This window comes from Kogia breviceps, chromosome 11 (genome assembly GCF_026419965.1).
Source record: "Kogia breviceps isolate mKogBre1 chromosome 11, mKogBre1 haplotype 1, whole genome shotgun sequence".
NCBI lineage: Eukaryota > Metazoa > Chordata > Mammalia > Artiodactyla > Physeteridae > Kogia > Kogia breviceps.
Genome location: NC_081320.1, coordinates 45,649,885 through 45,669,810, shown reverse-complemented (window position 1 = coordinate 45,669,810; position 19,926 = coordinate 45,649,885). Strand labels below are relative to the sequence as shown.

Below are 19,926 nucleotides of genomic sequence, written 5' to 3'. Positions count from 1 at the left end.
GGCTTTTGTATGTGGGAATTTGATTTGGGCCAGAGCTGGCATTGCATATCAATGGAAAAGATAACTTTTTATCAGTAAATGGTACTGGGACGGTTTGTTGTTTGTTTGGGCAAAAAAAAAAAATAATAATAATTAGACCCCTACCTCAAACTATACACAAAAATCAATTCCAGATAGATTAATGTGAAAGGCAAAACTGTAAAACTGTTCGAAGAACACGTAGGATAAAACCTTTATGACCTTAGAGTAGGGAAAGGTTTTAAAATAAGATATAAAAAGCAGAAACTGTTAAAGAAAGATTGAAAAAAAGCCAGTTACATTAAAGTGAAGAACCTTTGCTGATCGAAAGACACTATAATGAAAATGAATAATACAACAGGGAGAAGATACTTAAAACACATATAATTGACAAAGGAATGATATCCAAAATTTATAGCAAATGTTTTCAGTCAATGGGAAGAAGATAATCCAATAGAAAAATGGGCTGAAGATTTGAGTGGCACATTGCAGAAGTGGAAACCTGACTGGCTAGTAAACATGAAAAGCAGGTACTCAGCCTTCTTATTAGATGGAGAAATAAGTGAAACCACAATGAGATATGATTCCACACCCAACAGATTGGCAAAAATGAAAAGTCTAAAAATTTCAAGTGTTGGGGGAGTAGTAGAACAAGTGGAACAGTTATGAGCTGTGGGTGGGAGCTAGGATGGTGCAGCCACTTTGGAGAATAGCTTGACGCTATTTCCTAAAGATGAAGGCTTGTATTCCCTGCAGGCAGACCTCATGCACACACAGGTACCAATAGATATGTACAAGAGCCTGAAGAGCAAAATTGTTTTATATGATAGCAAAACACTAGAAGCAACATAAATTTCCACCAACAGTAAAATCAATAAATATATTGTGATATATTCATTTAATGAAATAAAGCAAGCATTGGACGAATATTTACAGTGTGGCTTCATTTATGTAAGATTAAAAATCCTACAAAGTAAACAATATATTCAGGGTCATAAACATAGGTGGTGAAACCATAAAGAAAATCAAGGAAGTGATAAACACAAAAATCAGGATAATTACATCTGAGGAAACTGAGAAGAGAGTGGTTAGGTAAAGACTCACTGGGAACATCAAAGGTAATGGTAATATTCTTAAACTGGGTGGTGGGTCCACACATAATATCTTACATGTATTATGTCTCTAAAAAATTATTATGGAATATTTGTAACATGAAAAAAGGGTAAAGAATAGTACAGCATGTTGCAGTTATTTCTGTAATGCCAAACTACCGAACATTGGAAGACATAAAAAATGTTTTTTTAAGGAAATGTGCAGTTCCAGTACTAGAATTTGATTGCTCTTTTAGAAAAATATTTAATTGGGTTTTGAATTTTATTCCAAGAATTATGAAATTCACTTTATATTAGTTGAAGGAAAGCTGCTTCTTGGACTTAGTGATATATGTATGCGTTCTTCGCTTTATGTAATGCTTGATTTCTTGTTTATGTTAATATAGTTTCAATAAAATACCCATCCCCTTGAAATAGATTTCTTTATTTCATCAGCATCTTATTGTAGCTGCACCTTCAAGGTGCAATTTAGAGAAGTTTAGAGAAATTCTAACACTGACTTTGTTAATGGAAGTTTAAGATTTGAAATAATGAGTATGAGATGGACAAATAACTTCCATTTTATTAATTTTATCATAATGTGTGCTAAATATCACTTATTCTCTGTTCTAGTCAATCACAAATTATTTGATCTGCTAAAGCAAATTATATATACAACTCTAATAAAGTGTTGAGAAAGAAGTTTTAGTTTAAAAAACTTTGTAAAATTATATAAATAAACATAGCAGATATTTTGTTTTGATGATCCCTTCTGTATGCTGTGTACTCCACTTTATGTTTAAGTAATTAAATCTTTTTTTTGCTTCCCCTCAAATTAGAAATCTAAGTAAATAAAAAAGTAGCTTTGACAATGATAGATGAGTGCAATTAGGGCAGTAACTAATTTGGACTTTTAAATTGGATGGATATGTCTTTTTTTCCTGCTCTAATATTTCCCTTTAGAAAAGGCTCTAGCTCTTAGCAGTTCTTGGAAATAGTGCATGAGGAGATAATATTAGCTCATGAGGAGATGATGTTAGCTTTTTTGTGTGTTGTTTAAATTTAATGTACAATCTGGTATCAGCAGGGAGAAAATGCATTCTAAAGGCAAAAAGATGATGTTCTTTGTAAATGACTGTATCACCAGTGGTTAGTTATGTCATCAGGGTGAATTCATAGCTGTCAATGCTTTTATTTCATTTTAATAAAAACTTACTCTTTGGTTCTTGGATGATTGAGAGAGTAGTTCTATAACTGTGTATAAATTGCAAAAGATGTATTTTTTGCCGTTTGGTATTGATTTTCAAAATATGCAGCTTTGGGTGATTGTACCTTTTCTATTGCACAATGAAATTTCTGAGTTGTGATTGTTTTGCTTCCCATGAAATTATGGTGTACTTGTAAAACAGCTATAAAATACTAAAATAGCTTTTCCACAACTCATTTTGTTTTTTTAAAAAATGTTTCCAAATTAAAAAAACACAAAATAAGAAGAGCTCTTTTTTTCAGTACACATCAATCTTTGTTTAATATTTAATGATAATTCCAAGAGAAAGCTGTAGAAAATTGCTTTGTATTTTAGTCCTAGTCCTTCAGGGATAATGCATCCTTTGCACCATTTCTTTTTTTTTTCTTTTTTTAACATCTTTATTGGAGTATAATTGCTTTACAATGGCGTGTTAGTTTCTGCTATATAACAAAGTGAATCAGTTATACATATGTCCTCATATTTCTTCCCTCTTACATCTCCCTCCCTCCCAGCCTACCTATCCCACCCCTCTAGGTGGTCACAAAGCACTGAGCTGATCTCCCTGTGCTATGCAGCTGCTTCCCACTAGCTATCTATCTTACGTTTGGTAGTGTATAAATGTCCATGCCAGACTCTCACTTTGTCCTAGCTTACCCTTCCCACTCCCTGTATCCTCAAGTCCATTCTCTAGAAGGTCTGTATCTTTATCCCCGTCTTGCCACTAGGTTCTTCTGACCATTTTTTTTCCTTTTTTTCTTTTCTTTTTTTTTGTTTAGATTCCATATATATGTGTTAGCATATGGGCATATGGTATTTGTTTTTCTCTTTCTGACTTACTTCACTCTGTATGACAGACTCTAGGTCCATCCACCTCACTACAAATAACTCAGTTTCGTTCCTTTTAATGGCTGAGTGATATTCCATTGTATATATGTGCCACATCATCTTTATCCATTCATCTGTTGATGGACACTTAGGTTGCTTCCATGTGCTGGCTGTTGTAAATAGAGCTGTAATGAACATTGTGGTACATGACTCTTTTTGAATTATGGTTTTCTCAGGGTATATGCCCAGTAGTGGGATAGCTGGATCGTATGATAATTCTATTTTTAGTTTTTTAAGGAACCTCCATACTGTTCTCCATAGTGGCTGTATTGATTTACATTCCCACCAACAGTGCAAGAGGGTTACCTTTTCTCCACACCCTCTCCAGCATTTATTGTTTGTAGATTTTTTGATGATGGCCATTCTGACTGGTGTGCGGTGATACCTCATTGTAGTTTTGATTTGCATTTCTCTAATGATTAGTGTTGAGCATTCTTTCATGTGTTTTAGGCAATCTCTGTATCTTCTTTGGAGAAATGTCTCTTTAGGTCTTCTGCTCATTATTGGATTGGGTTGTTTGTTTTTTTGATATTGAGCTTCATGAGCTGCTTGTAAATTTTGGAGATTAATCCTTTGTCAGTTGCTTCACTTGCAAATATTATCTCCCATTCTGAGGGTTGTCTTTTGGTCTTGTTTATGGTTTCCTTTGCTGTGCAAAAGCTTTTAAGTTTCATTAGGTCCCATTTGTTTATTTTTGTTTTTACTTCCATTTCTCTAGGAGGTGGGTCAAAAAGGATCTTGCTGTGAATTATGTCATAGAGTGTTCTGCCTATGTTTTCCTTTAAGAGTTTGATGGTGTCTGGCCTTACATTTAGGCCTTTATCCATTTTGAGTTTATTTTTGTGTATGGTGTTAGGGAGTGTTCTAATTTCATTCTTTTACATGTAGCTGTCCAGTTTTCCCAGCACCACTTATTGAAGAGGCTGTCTTTTCTCCATTGTATATTCTTGCCTCCTTTATCAAAAATAAGGTGACCATATAAGCGTGGGTTTATCTCTGGGTTTCCTATCCTGTTCCATTGATCTATGTTTCTGTTTTTGTGCCAGTACCATACTGTCTTGATTACTGTAGCTTTGTTGTATAGTCGGAAGTCAGGGATCCTGATTCCTGCAGCTCTGTTTTCTTTCTCAAGATTGCTTTTGCTATTCGGGGCCTTTTGTGTTTCCGTACAAACTGTGAAATTTTTGTTCTAGTTCTGTGAAAAATGCCAGTAGTAGTTTGATAGGGATAGCATTGAATCTGTACATTCAGATTAGAATAATAGTGGTGATAGTGGACAACCTTTTCTTTTTCCTGATCTTGGAGGAAATGGTTTCAGTTTTTCACCATTGAAAATGACGTTGGCTGTGGGTTTGTCATATATGGCCTTTATTATGGTGAGGTAAGTTTCCTCTATGCCTACTTTCTGTAGGGTTTTTATCATAAATGGGTGTTGAATTTTGTCGAAAGCTTTTTCTGCATCTTTTGAGATGATCATATGGTTTTTCTCCTTCAATTTGTTAATATGGTTTATCACATTGACTGATTTGTGTATATTGAAGAATCCTTGCATTCCTGGGATAAACCCCACTTGATCATGGTGTATGATCCTTTTAATGTACTGTTGGATTCTGTTTGCTAGTATTTTGTTGAGGGATTTTTCATTGATGTTCATCAGTGGTATTGGCCTGTAGTTTTCTTTCTTTGTGACATCTTTGTCTGGTTTTGGTATCAGGGTGATGGTTGCCTCATAGAATGAGTTTGGAAGTGTTCCTCCCTCTGCTATATTTTGGAAGAATTTGCGAAGGGTAGGTGTTATTTCTTCTTAAATGTTTGATAGATTTTGCCTGAGAGGCTATCTGGTCCTCAGCTTTTGTTTGTTGGAAGATTTTTAAATTACAGTCTCAGTTTCCGTGCTTGTGATTGGTCTGTTTATATTTCTTCCTGGTTCAGTCTCAGAAGGTTGTGCTTTTCTAAGAATTTGCTGATTTCTTCCAGTTGTCCATTTTAGGCATATAGTTGGTTGAAGTAATCTCTCATGATCCTTTGTATGTCTATAGTGTCAGTTGTTACTTCTCCTTTTTCATTTCTAATTCTATTGATTTGAATCTTCTCCCTTTTTTTCTTGATGAACCTGGCTAATGGTTTATCAATTTTGTTTATCTTCTCAAAGAACCAGCTTTTAGTTTTATTGATCTTTGCAGTTGTTTCCTTCATTTCTTTTTCATTTATTTCTGATCTGATTTTTATGATTTCTTTCCTTCTGCTACCTTTGGATTTTTTGTTGTTGTTGTTCTCCTTTCTCTAATTGCTTTAGGTGTAAGGTTAGGTTGTTTATTGGAGGTGTTTCTTATTTCTTGAGGTAGGATTGTATTGCTATGAACGTCCCTCTTAGAACTGCTTTTTCTGCATCCCATAGGTTTTGGGTCTTCATGTTTTCATTGTCATTTGTTTCTAGGTATGTTTTGATTTCTTCTTTGATTTCTTCAGTGTTCTCTTGGTTATTTAGTAGTGTATTGTTTAGCTTCCATGTGTTTGTATTTTATACAGATTTTTTTCCTGTAATTGATATCTAGTCTTATAGCATTACAGTCAGAAAAGATACTTGATATGATTTCAATTTTTTTTAATTTACCAAGGCTTGATTTGTGACCCAAGATATAATCTATCCTGGAGAATGTTCCATGAGCACTTGAGAAGAAAGTGTATTCTGTTGTTTTTGGATGGAATGGCCTATAAATATCAGTTAAGTCCATCTTGTTTAACGTACCATTTAAAGCTTGTGTTTCCTTATTTTCATTTTGGATAATCTCTTCATTGGTGAAAGTGGGGTGTTAAAGTCCCCTACTATGATTGTGTTACTGTCGATTTCTCCTTTTATGGCTGTTAGCATTTGCCTTATGTATTGAGGTGCTCCTATGTTGGGTGCATAAGTATTTAGAATTGTAATATCTTCATCTTGGATTGATCCCTTGAGCATTATGCAGTGTCCCTCTTTGTCTCTTGTAATAGTCTTTATTTTAAAGTCTATTTTGTCTGATATGAGAATTGCTACTCCAGCTTTCTTTTGATTTCCATGCATGGAATATCTTTTTCCATCCTCTCACTTTCAATCTCTATGTGTCCCTCTTCTGAATTGGATTTCTTGTAGACTGCATATATCTGGGTCTTGTTTTTGTATCCATTCAGCCAGTCTTTTGGTTGGAGCATTTAATCCATTTACATTTAAGGTAATTATCAATAAGTGTGTTCCTATTACCATTTTCTTAATTGTTTTAGGTTTGTTTTTGTAGGTCTTTTCCTTCTCTTGTGTTTCCTGCCTGGAGACGTTCTTTTAGCATTTGTTGTAAAGCTGGTTTGGTGGTGCTGAATTCTCTTGGCTTTTGTTTTTCTATAAAGGTTTGAATTTCTCTGTCGAATCTGAATGAGATCCTTGCTGGGTAGAGTAGTCTTAGTTGTAGATTTTTCCCTTTCATCACTTCGCATATGTCCTGCCACTCCCTTCTAGCTTGCAGAGTTTCTGCTGAAAGATCAGCTGTTAACCTTATGGGGATTCCCTTATATGTTATTTGTTGTTTTTTCTTTGCTGCTTTTAATATTTTTTCTTTGTAATTAATTTTTGATAGTTTGGTTAATATGTGTCTTGGCATGTTTCTCCTTGGATTTGTCCTGTATGGGACTCTCTGCACTTCCTGGACTTGATTAACTATTTCCTTTCCCATATTTGGGAAGTTTTCAGCTATAATCTCTTCAAATATTTTCTCAGTCCCTTTCTTTTTCTCTTCTTCTTCTGAGACCCCTATAATTCTAATGGTGATACATTTAATGTTGTCCCAGAGGTCTTTGAGACTGTCCTCAATTCTTTTCTTTTTTCTTTATTCTGCTCTGTGGTAGTTAGTTCCACTGTTTTATCTTCCAGTTCACTTATCTGTTTTTCTGCCTCAGTTATTCTGCTATTGATTCCTTCTAGAGAATTTTAAATTTCATTTATTGTATTGTTCATCATTGTTTGTTTGCTCTGTAGTTCTTCTAGGTCCTTGTTAAACGTTTTTTGTATTTTCTCCATTGTATTTCCAAGATTTTGGATAATCTTTACTATCATTACTCTGAATTCTTTTTCATGTAGACTGCCTATTTCCTCTTCCTTTGTTTGGCCTGGTGGGTTTTTACCTTGCTCCTTGACCTGCTGTGTATTTCTCTGTCTTCTCATTTTGCTTACCTTACTGTGTTTATGGTCTCCTTTTCGCACGCAGGCTGCAGGTTTGTAGCTCCCGTTGTTTTTGGTGTCTGCCCCCAGTGGCTAAGGTTGGTACAGTGGCTTGTGTAGGCTTCCTGGTGGAAGGGACTAGTGCCTGTGTTCTGGAGGATAAGGCTGGATCTTGTCATCCTGGTGGGCAGGACCACATCCGGTGGTGTGTTTGGGGGTGTCTGTGACATTATGATTTTAGGCAGCCTCTTTGCTAATGGGTGGAGTTGTGTTCCTGTCTTGCTAGTTGTTTGGCATAGGGTGTCCAGCACTGTAGCTTGCTGGTCGTTGAGTGGAGCTGGGTCTTTGTGTTGAGATGGAGATCTGTGAGAGAGGTTTTGCTGTTTGATATTACGTGGGGCTGGGAGGTCTCTGGTTGACAAATGTGCTGAACTCAGCTCTGCCACCTCAGAGGCACAGACCTGACACCTGGCCACAGCACAGGAAGGAAGGGAGGGAGGGAGGGAGAAAGGAAGGAATAAAATAAAGTTATTAAAATAAAATTTTTTAAAAATTATTAAAAACAAAAAAAGTTTTAAAGTAATAAAAAAAGAAGAGAACGAGCAAACCAAAAACCAAATCCACCAATGATAACAAGTGCTTAAAACTATACAAGAAACAAAACAAAAACAGACAGAACCCTAGGACAAATGGTAAAAACAAAGCTATACAGACAAAATCACACAGAAGAGCATATACATACACACTCACAAAAAGAAAAAAAGGAAAAAATATACATATATATTAAAGAAAAAAGGAAGAGAAGCAACCAAATCAATAAACAAATCTACCAATGATAATAAACTCGGAATACAAAACTAAGATAAACATAAAACCAGAAACAAATTAGATGCAGAAAGCAAACCCCAAGTCTACAGTTGCTCCCAAAGTCCACCTCCTCAATTTTGGATGATTTGTTGTCTCTTCAGGTATTCCACAGATGCAGGGTACATGAAGTTGATTGTGGAGATTTAATCTGCTGCTCCTGAGGCTGCTGGGAGAAATTTCCCTTTCTCTTCTTTGTTTGCACAGCTTCCGGGGTTCAGCTTTGGATTTGGCCCCACCTCTGCGTGTAGGTTTCCTGAGGTGTCTGTTCCCCACCGAGACAGGACGGGGTTAAAGGAGCAGCTGATTAGGGGGCTCTGGCTCACTCAGGCCAGGGGGAGGGAGGGGTATGGAGTGCGGAGTGAGCCTGTGGCAGCAGAGGCAGGTATGACGTTGCACCAGCCTGAGGTGCGCCATGTGTTCTCCCAGGGAGTTGTCTCTGGATCACGGGACCCTGGCAGTAGTGGGCTGCACAGGCTTCCAGGAGGGGAGGTGTGGAGAGTGACCTGTGCTTGCACACAGGCTTTTTGGTGGCTGCAGCAGCAGCCTTAGCGTCTCATGCCCATCTCTGGTGTCTGTGCTGATAGCCGCGGCTCGTGCCCGTCTCTGGAGCTCATTTAGGTGGTGCTCTGAATGCCCTCTCCTCGCGAATCCCGAAACAATGGTCTCTTGCCTCTGTGGCAGGTCCAGACCATTTCCCGGACTCCCTCCCAGCTAGCTGTGGTGCACTGGCCCCCTTCAAGCTGTGTTCACGCAGCCAACCCCAGTCTTCTTCCTGGAATCTGACCTCCGAAGCCCAAGCCTTAGCTCTCAGCCCCATCAGCCCTGGCAGGTGAGCAGACAAGCCTCAGGCTGGTGAGTGCTGGTCGGCAGTGATTCTCTGTGAGGGAATCTCTCCGCTTTGCCCTCTGCACCCCTGTTGCTGCATTCTCCTTCATGGCTCCAGAGCTTCCCCCCTGCCACCCCCAGCCCCCCGTCTCCACCCGCGAAGGCCTTCCTAGTGTGTGGAAACTTTTGGGCCTTCACAGCTCCCTCCCAGAGGTGCAGGTCCCATCCCTATTCTTTTGTCTCCGTTTTTTGTTCTTTCTTTTGCCCTACCCAGGTACGTGGGGAGTTTTTTGCCTTTTCGGAAGTCTGAGGTCTTTTGCCAGCGTTCAGTAGGTGTTCTGTAAGAGTTGTTCCACATTTAGATGTATTTCTCATGTATTTGTGTGGAGGAAGGTGATGTCCACGTCTTACTCTTCCTCCATCTTGAAGGGCTCTTCTCAGTTAAAACCTTGTAAATCAAGCTTTTCCTCTGTTACAAAAATACTTGGTTTCTTGCTCCCTGAATCCATTAATGCATTTTGAGTATCACCTGGTCACATACTGCTGGGCACCAGCTTGCCTCCCCTATGGGGCAGGCTGAGACTTCTACATAAAGGAACTCTCAGAGCTCTTGATGTTTCTCTTCTGGTGACACGGAATAACAGGGCTGCTTTTTCCCATTCTCTTTTTAAAAGTCAGTTTGTGTATATTCTTTAAGGCAGTTGTCATTTTTGGCCATGTTTACACATATATTGGAATAAAGTATTTATAGTATTCTATTGTTTCTCAAAAGTTTTATTTTATGGGTACTTACGTCATTGTTTTCATTCCAAATGTTGTGTCTGTCTTCTCCTTTTTTATAAATATTGATAATTTTTTGTCTATTTTATAACTTTTAAGAAATAACCTTTTGGACTTCTTGTATGTGTGGCTTTTTAGTTGGAGTGTATATAGTTTGACATAGATATTTTTAAGAAGCTTACTCAATGAGTAATATTTATTTAGATGTGAGTTTTAGGAGTGAACATCAGATTTCTTGGGATGTCATTTTTTGCTCTTAGTTCTGGGATCTCCTGTATGAACATTTTTAGGAAAAGAAAAAAATGATCACGTACCACACAGATTGGTCCACTTTATTTGTGCATGTTTTGCTAAATGCCTAATATTTAACCACCTATCATTTATTTATTTATTTATTTATTTTTTTGTGGTACGTGGGCCTCTCACTGCTGTGGCTTCTCCCGTTGCGGAGCACAGGCTCCCGACGCTCAGACTCAGCGGCCATGGCTCACGGGCCCAGCCGCTCCGCGGCATGTGGGATCTTCCCGGACCAGGGCATGAACCCGTGTCCCCTGCATCGGCAGGTGGACTCTCAACCACTGCGCCACCAGGGAAACCCAACCACGTATCATTTAAATATTAAGTGCTTTCAGCTGAGGAAAAAATACTCAAACTGACTGTTTTCTTGACTTTGGGTTTGTGATGTCTTTTTAAAGAAATGTAATCAGTTTCCTTTCTTAAATATTTTACCTTTTCTTCTCTTACAATTTTATGCCTTTGTACTTAACATCTTAGCTTTTATAAACTTAGGACTATATCATTATTTAATAGTTTAAAGATTCATTTGAATTTTTAAAATACTCATGAATAAGAACATGGTCTTCTCTTAGCCTATAAGAAGGAAACCTCATTTAGAGAATATTCAGGGTTCAGGCAGAAGACATGTATATTCCTGTTTTGACTCTTGTCCTTCCTGCTACCCACCATTCCTCACTGGTGACCATGGCATATTCCTGAGGAAGGGGAGGCTTCACTTAAAAGGCTGAGGAGTAACAGGGAACATTTCCAAGCCCAGCAACATGCAAAAACAATCAAAAGCTCTAGCCATATGCCAGAGAGCTATATTGAGAGATAAATTAGGGGTGGCTGATAACATAACGAAAGGTTTCTTAACATTACATTTCAATTATAACTTAAAAAACAAATCAGACATTCACAGCTCTTTTTAGGAATATGATGTTGCATAAATTACACTGCATCTCCATTGTTATGCCATGTTGTTTATAAAATTTTATATTAATATAGTTTATAAAATGACCAGTGAAATAATTGCCTACCAAATTTATATAGCCTGTTTTTAATTTCTACTTCTACTCTTTCTCTCCAAATTTTATTTTACTGCTTTCTTTTAACACAGACTTAAAGGAAATAGAAATGTTTCCAATTGCAGAAACACCTAGGAAGGACTTAAGGCCAGATCCTCATGAATTTTTTTCTTTTTTTTTTTTTTGCGGTACGCGGGCCTCTCACTGTTGTGGCCTCTCCCGTTGTAGAGCACAGGCTCCGGATATGCAGGCTCAGCGGCCATGGCTCAGGGGCCCAGCCGCTCCGTGGCATGTGGGATCTTCCCAGACCGGGGCACGAACCCGTGTCCCCTGCATCGGCAGGTGGACTCTCAACCACTGCGCCACCAGGGAAGCCCCTCATGAATTTTAATTGACAGAACTAGATAGATTATATTCATTGCAGCTTTCAGAATTGTCTTTTTTTCTTTATCTTTAATTTGAGTTTGTAAGTAACAGTGCTTATTTTCCTGGCAGATTTTGCTTTAATATTCCCTATTCTGTATTAGTCTCACCAGCCTGCCCCAGACATTGGTTTAATATACTGTTCGGATGGTTTAGCTTCTAAAATGTCATTTTCTTTCCTAATTTAACTAAGTAGTTTTTGGTTCCTTTCCCCAAATTCCATGATTCTGTGGTTAATTTATTTATGGTATGTTATTGGATTAGAAGAATCAATATTGTGAAAATGACTATACTACCCAAAGCAATCTATATTCAGTGCAATCCCTATCAGATTACCAATGGCATTTTTTATGGAACTAGAACAAAAAATCCTGAAATTTGTATGGAGACACAAAAGACCCTGAATAGCCAAAGTGGTCTTGAGGGAAAAAAATGGAGCTGGAGGAATCAGACTCCCTGACTTCACACTATACTGTAAAGCTACAGTAATCAAGACAATATGGTACTGGCACAAAAACAGAAACATAGATCAATGGAACAAGATAGAAAGCCCAGAGATAAACCCACACACCTATGGTCAACTAATCTATGACAAAGGAGCCAAGGACATACAATGGAGAAAAGACAGTCTCTTCAATAAATGGTTCTGGGAAAACTGGACAGCCACATGTAAAAGAATGAAATTAAAACACTCTCTAACACCATACACAAAAATAAACTCAAAATGGATTAGAGACCTAAATGTAAGACCAGACACTATAAAACAGAGGAAGATATAGGAAGAACAGTCTTTGACATAAATCACAGCAAGATCTTTTTTCATCCACCTCCTAGAGAAATGGAAATAAAAACAAAAATAAACAAATGGGACCTAATGAAACTTCAAAGCTTTTCCACAGCAAAGGAAACCATAAACAAGACGAAAAGACAACCCTCAGAATGGGAGAAAATATTTGCAAACGAATCAACGGACAAAGGATTAAACTCTGAAGTATATAAACAGCTCATGCAACTCAATATTAAAGAAACAAACAACCCAATCCAAAAATGGGCAGAAGACCTAAATAGACATTTCTCCAAAGACATACAGATGGCCAAGAAGCACATGAAAAGCTGCTCAACATCACTAATTATTAGAGAAATGCAAATCAAAACTACAATGAGGTATCACCTCACACCAGTTAGAATGGGCATCATCAGAAAATGTACAGATGACAAATTGCTGGAGAGGGTGTGTAGAAAAGGGAACCCTCTTGCACTGTTGGTGGGAATGTAAATTGATACAGCCACTATGGAGAATAGTATGGAGGTTTCTTAAAAAAATAAAAATAGAATTACCATATGATCCAGCAATCCCACTACTGGGCATATACCCACAGAAAACCATAATTCAAAAAGACACATGCACCCCAGTGTTCACTGCAGCATTATTTACAATAGCCAGGTCATGGAAGCAACCTAAATGCCCATCAACAGACAAATGGATAAAGAAGTTGTGGTACATATATACAATGGAATATTACTCAGCCATTAAAAGGAACGAAATTGAGTCATTTGTTGAGATGTGGATGGATGTAGAGACTGTCATACAGAATGAAGTAAGTCAAAAAGAGAAAAACAAATATCGTATATTAACGCACATATGTGGAACCTAGAAAAATGGTACAAATGAACTACTTTGCAGGGCAGAAATTGAGACACAGATGTAGGGAACAAACGTACAGACACCAAGTGGGGGAAAGCGGCGGGTGGTGGGGGTGGGGGTGTGATGAATTGGGTGATTGGGATTGACATGTATACACTGATGTGTATAAAATGGATGACGAATAAGAACCTTCTGTATAAAAAATATATATATATTATTCAAGTCATCCAATGAAAATAAATAAATAATTTTTAAAAAGTATTTTTTGGTATTTGATCAGATGAAGTCATGTGAAGTGACAATTAAAGTTACTTTTGTGATTTTCTTGGGATTTTGAAAGCCAGTAAGCTCAAGTGCAGAGCTGCTTGCTACCAGGAGCTTTTTAGCGGATGAAAGTGGATTCTGTTTAAAATTTAGTTTACCTACTTGTACCAATTATAATTTTTAAAAGTCATGTAATATGATATCTTATAGAGAATGCAATTAAACAGTTTTAGGGGTGACTCTATTTAAGTGACTCAACAGGTAGTATTTTTATTAAGTACATTAGACTTCAAGCCTCACTTCTTATAGTAAACTGTTTGGAACCATTCCTGAGATTATTCACTAATGACTGACAGTTGAAATATCATTGATTCTTCCTGCTGCTAGAGACTTCTGTATCATAGACTGTTAGAACTGTGTTAGGTAGTTATCTGCACCCATGGACCTTGGAGTCTAGTGGTGATTTATCAGATGACCATCTTTGAACTGATAGGGACTGGTTCCAATAGTTCAAGCAGAAAGGTGGGATGGGATAAGACATTACTGAGGCTGTAATAAACAAAAGAGCATTTTTGAGTAGGTCTCAATGATTGGATTAAAGATTGTATGTATAGGGTAAAGATTTTGGTGTTTGAAGGTGAGAGATGAGGTTGCCAACCACTGTAGATTTATGAAGAGCCTTCACTGCGTGCTTTGCTTATATTGGAGAAGCATCAGAGGCCTTATGTAGGGAAATGTAAAAAAAATAACTTAGGAAGCAGTGAGGTAAAGGAAATCAGGGAGACTTGATGTGATGTTAGCACAAGCAGGAAATGCAAGCAGTGGGTAAGAGCTTGAACTAGGGCAGTGACTGCAAATGCTAAAGAGAGATGGACTCGGGATACTTCAGAGGTAAATGATCTGGGGCTTGACATTTGAATGGAATGAAAGAATGTTGTAGATGTTCAATAAAAGTGTGTGGATATCTTGGTATGTTTTAATATATAATCAAAACTAAATCAGAATATCTTGTATTTACACTTGAAATACCCTATTCTTTTTCCATAGAAATAGGCATTTTAAGAAATAAAAACAAATGAAAAATAAATTATAATGCAAAATAATCTACCTAACTTAACAACATTATTTGCTTCATGTTTTATAACAATATTCTAGACTTGTTTATATCTTACTTAGTTTATATTTCATAAATGATTAAGATATTTAAAATGAAAGTAACTATATTTAATAAAAATTTTAACCAAGTTTCCCAATGAAAAGAAAATTTTTGAGGGGTAAAAAGAAAAAAAAATACTGATGCTTTTCTAGAATTTCAAAATACATTAAAAAGAGGACTATTATAAGCTTCCTTAATTTTTCCATAATGAATATTTTTTACAGTAAGAACAGAAGTTTTTACCTACTGAATTTATACTCATTTCTAGTCTGTTCAAACTCAGGGTGAATAAAACATATCTTAACACCTATAGATATATTAAATGGCTGGGATCAGAAAAGGTTTTGATGTGTGAACATTTAGTTGTATCTCAAGATACTTTAATGAAGTATAAATAGAAAAACTGAGAATGTTTGGCATATGTCCAATCTCAGGGTGACATTTACCTTGCTATAAATGGAGAGATGGTTGATGTCTCTAGAAAAAAATGTCATTTAAACTGATGAAGTAGACAGATGAATGGGTGGTAGGGTGAGTTGCTCTATGTAAACTTCTTTTAAAAAGCTGAAGATCTGCATTAATGTGGATTGCTTTGGTATATGCTAAAGCTTATTAAAAGACCCAATGGTTTAAATGACAAGAAGGCTATTCTGGAGATGGCTAAACTCAGCTTGATTTTAGTTAGAATTTTTAAGATGCCTTTCAATTGGTATTAATTATGGAGGCAACTCTAATTATCTTTGCTAACATGAGGTAATCAGTGGAAACATAATTCAAAATAGGGGATGTTGTAATAGTTTTGACATTGAGATATATTTACCTCTTGCAATTTGAATATGGATGATGATCTTCAGAGGGGAATTTCATTTAAACAAAATAAGAAGATTCCTCTGTGAGGAGTAAAGGAAAAAGATACGTTGTTTGCTTGAGAAATTTGATCAAGAATTTCCTTCCCATAGTTTCTCATTTTTTAATCATAGTAAGAAATTATTAGGGGAAAATAAGCAGAAGAGAATTTTCAAGGGATTAGTGAATTTTGGATATCAAAATTGGGGGACTCAGTTTCCATACTGATAATTATTTTTCATGTTTCTCTTTCCAATGTCCAGTCATCTCTCATACAAAATAAAAGTATCTTTTAACCAATTGATAACTTTGCTTTTTTCTTTGATTCCTAAAGAAATGGGAGGTATATTACAACTATTTTTTTATGTTTAGATAATAATTATGATACTTAGAAGTACCAGATTTATTAGACTTTTAAGTGTAAGTTTATACTTAGAATTGTTTTGACACAAATTTTGAATCAGTTTGTATTTAGTTGTATTTTTGTCATGATTTTGAGTTACTACATCACTGTATTCTTTTTCTTTAATTTGTTAGATACATACAAATCCATGCTTTTATCAGTCTTCTGAGAAAAGCCAGCTCTTACCATTGAAGACAAATCTGTGGCACTGGTTGAATCCTGGAGATAGTTTCTCTTTATTAGTTGACAGATACATTTTCCGTGTTTTGTCTACACATTCTGAAACGGAAGTGGAATGTACTTTAAGGTAAGATTGCCTGATGAAATGCAATTAAGTAATGGTATTTGTAATCTAATTCCTCAGTCATCCACAAAAGCTTCAGTAGAAACCACTGTAGAATTCAACTATATTGGCGATAGGTCTTACATGGTGAGAGAGAGAGAGAGAGAGAGAGAGAGAGAGTGTGTGTGTGTGTGTGTGTGTGTGTGTGTGTGTGTGTGTGTTTATAGAAAACATTTGATTTTGGAAACTTAGGCCTCAATAGTGATTGCTTCCATATGTTGTATCTTTTACCATTGTGTTTAGAATATATTTTGCATCTAACAATAACCAGGATAGTTAATTTGAAACTGACTATATTTTCTTAATCTTTTTTTTTAGTTTTAAAAATTTTCTTAAGGTATTAACCTCTGTTTTAGATTGTACTTGTATAACTCTTATTTCTTATAAGAATAACAGAAAATACAGAATAGGAAAACGGATGAAATGAGGTTACAATAAATAGCTGATGTAAAATTGAAATTAATGCACTAGTTTTGTTGAGGCAGTCATTAACAGATTATTCGCCTTTGTTTTAGCTTTTAAATTATAGAATACTTAAACTGGACTTATATAAGTAGATGGACAAAATTATATAGAGTGTGTTCTTTGATTGCACTGGTATTAAATTTAAAAGTCAATAAAAATACAATATCTAGGAAAATCTTCAAGTGTTTTGAAATTAAACAATACATACCTAGGTAACCTCTGGATCCAAGAGAAATCACAAGGGCAATTGGAAAACATTTTGAACAGAATAATACTGAAAACATAACAAAAACATTTGTGAAATATATCTAAAGTCCTTTGAGGGAAATTTATATTAAATGCCTATATTAGAAGAGAAGAAAGAGGTAAAACTGATGCCCTTTGCTTCTATTTTAAGAAGATAGACAAACAGGAGTAAATTAATCTCAAAATAGACAGAAAAAAGGAAACAATAAGAAGAATAGGACTAGAAATCAATGAAATAGAACATAGACAAATAACAAAGAAAATCAACAAAGCCTAAAGTTAGTTTTCTGAGAAGACTAATAAAATTGATAAAATTGACAAGGCTTACCAAGAAAAAAAAGCTGGAAAACACAAATTATCAATATCAGGAATGGAAGAGGCAATATCACTAATCCTGCAGACCTTAAAAGAATAATAAAGAAATAAATATTTAAAACTTTATGCCAGTAAAACTGATAGCCTAAATGAATGGATGCATTCCTTGAAAAACACAATTTACCAAAACTGATACAGGAAGAAATAGAAAATCTGATGAATCCTATGTCCATTAAAGAAACTGAGTTCCCAATTTAATAATTTCCTGCAAGGAACTTCACTAGTGATTTCTCTTAAACTTACAAGGTACAAATAATACCAATATTATACTTTTTTCTCCATAATGGGAGAGAGTACACTCCCCACTCATTTTATGAAGCTTCCATAATCCAGATACCAAAATCAGACAAGAACATTACAAGAAAAGTAAATACAAACCCACATTCCTTATAACAAAATATTTAGAAGTCAAAACCAGCAATGTAAAAAAAAAAAAAAAAAAAAAACCAGCAATGTATGAAATAGATTTTAATACACTATGACCAAGTGAAATTTGTCTGAGAAATGCAAGGTGAATTTATCATATATAAAAAAAAATCAGTGAAATTCACTATAACAGATTAAAGAACTGTCATTTCAGTAGATGCCTAAAAGTGACTGTGACAAAAATTTAATACCTGTTAAAAAAACCTTAGAGAAAACTAGGAAAAGAAGGAAATTTCCTCTTATAAAAAAATACTTCGGACTTCCCTGGTGGTGCAGTGGTTGAGAGTCTGCCTGCTGATGCAGGGGACACGGGTTCGTGCCCTGGTCTGGGAAGATCCCACATGCCGCGAAGCGGCTGGGCCCGTGAGCCATGGCCTCTGGGCCTGAGCGTCCGGAGCCTGTGCTCCGCAACGGGAGAGGCCACAACAGTGAGAGGCCCGTGTACCAAAAAAAAAAATTATAGTTGATTTATAATATTATATTAGTTTCAGGTGTATAGCATAGTGATTCAGTATTTTTATAGATTATACTCCATTTAAAGTTATTACTGAGAGATGGCTGTAATTCCCTGTGCTGTACAATATATCCTTTCACTTATCCATTTTATTCACAGTAGTTTTTATCTCTTAATCCTGTAACACTGTCTTGCCCAACCTCCCTTCCCTCTCTCTGCTGGTATCCACTAGTCTGTTTTCTGAGTCTCTTTCTGTTTTGCTATATACATTCATTTGTTGTATTTTTTAGATTCCACATATAAGTGATAACGTACAGTATTCGTCTTTCCCTGTCTGACTTATTTCACTAATGTAAAACTCTCTAGGTCCCTGCATATTGTTGCAAATGGCAGAATTTTATTCTTTTTTCTGGATGAGTAATATTCCATTGTGTTTGTATGTGTGTGTGTGTGTGTGTGTGTGTGTGTGTGTGTGTGTATATATATATATATATATATATACATGTATCTTTGTATAACAACAGGCCATTCATCTGTTGATGGACACTTGGGCTGCTTCTATATCTTGGTTGTTGTAAATAATGCTGCTATGAACATCAAGGTGCATGTATCTTTTCGAATTAGTGTTTTTGTTTTTCTCGGATATGTAGCCAGGAGTGGAATTGCTGGATCATATGGTAGTTCTATTTTTAGGTTTTTGAGGAACCTCTGTAGTGTTTTCCATAGTGGCTGCACCAATTTATATTCTTAATCAGTGCACAAGGGTTCCCTTTTCTCCATATCCTCACCAACACTTGTTATTTGTACACTTCTTGATGATAGCCATTCTGACAGGTGTGAAATGATATCTCATCGTGTTTTGATTTGCATTTCTCTAATAATTAGTGATGTTAAGCAACTTTTCATGTTCCTGTTAGTAATCTGTATGTTTTCTTTGGAAAAATGCCTGTTTAGGTCTTCTGCCCACATTTTGATCAGGTTGTTTGGCACATGGCTACACGGAGTTGCAAGGAAAGCTGGGCAATGTAATCTCCAGCTGGGTGGATAGCCATTGTTAAAGGTGCTTATAGATTAGTGCCATTACAACTTTGCTGTCTGTTATGCAAATAATGTCCACTTAGCCTCTGATGGTTAAATGCTAACCACCTGGCCTTCACAATTCTAGAATGCTGTCATCTCCATTGATGCTAAAGAGCCTTGTTCTTGGCAGCCTCTCCTACCATCAACATTGACTTATAGAGGCAGTTACCATTGAGCTCTTCAACACTGCCTCACTAGTGTGTACCTTATAGCTTAGTGTTCTGGGCCCTTCTGGGGAACATGGTCAGGTTGGGGATTCTCTAGTCTCATGTAGTAAGTCCATTTTAGCATGCCCACCTCTTAGAGCCTATTGGCCCCCTTTTCAGTATCATGCCAGGGCATTCTCTATTTCTACCCTATTTACTGTAAACGTATTCTTTTTCCAAGCATGAACAAGCCATTTCAGCTGTATATTAGGACTGGCTTTAGGTGTCCTTGCCAGTACCTTAAATCCTAGGTTGCAGGACAGTGTTTTTTATCCAGTTTTATTCTGCATCCCCTGTTTTAGCATCTTCAAGATCTATTCTTGGGCATGCTCTTCTGGTTTCTGTCAGTACGTATTAGCCAGGTCTTGTAGCTCTTTAGTAAATATTTG

At 36.3% G+C, this 19,926-nt stretch overlaps 1 protein-coding gene across 6 annotated transcripts in view; it reads left to right on the top strand.

Annotated features, from left to right (window-relative positions):
* The window catches only part of APLF (aprataxin and PNKP like factor), a 93,687-nt gene that overhangs the window by 17,265 nt on the left and 56,496 nt on the right, over positions 1-19,926 (top strand). For all 6 annotated transcript variants that reach the window (XR_010835510.1, XR_010835509.1, XM_067007483.1 and 3 more), the window contains exon 3: positions 16,077-16,249. Coding sequence is in view for 4 of the 6 variants with exons in the window: in XM_067007483.1 (XP_066863584.1) it covers positions 16,077-16,249 (173 nt within the window). In the remaining 2 variants the exon portion in view is untranslated. The remainder of the gene's footprint in view (positions 1-16,076; positions 16,250-19,926) is intronic.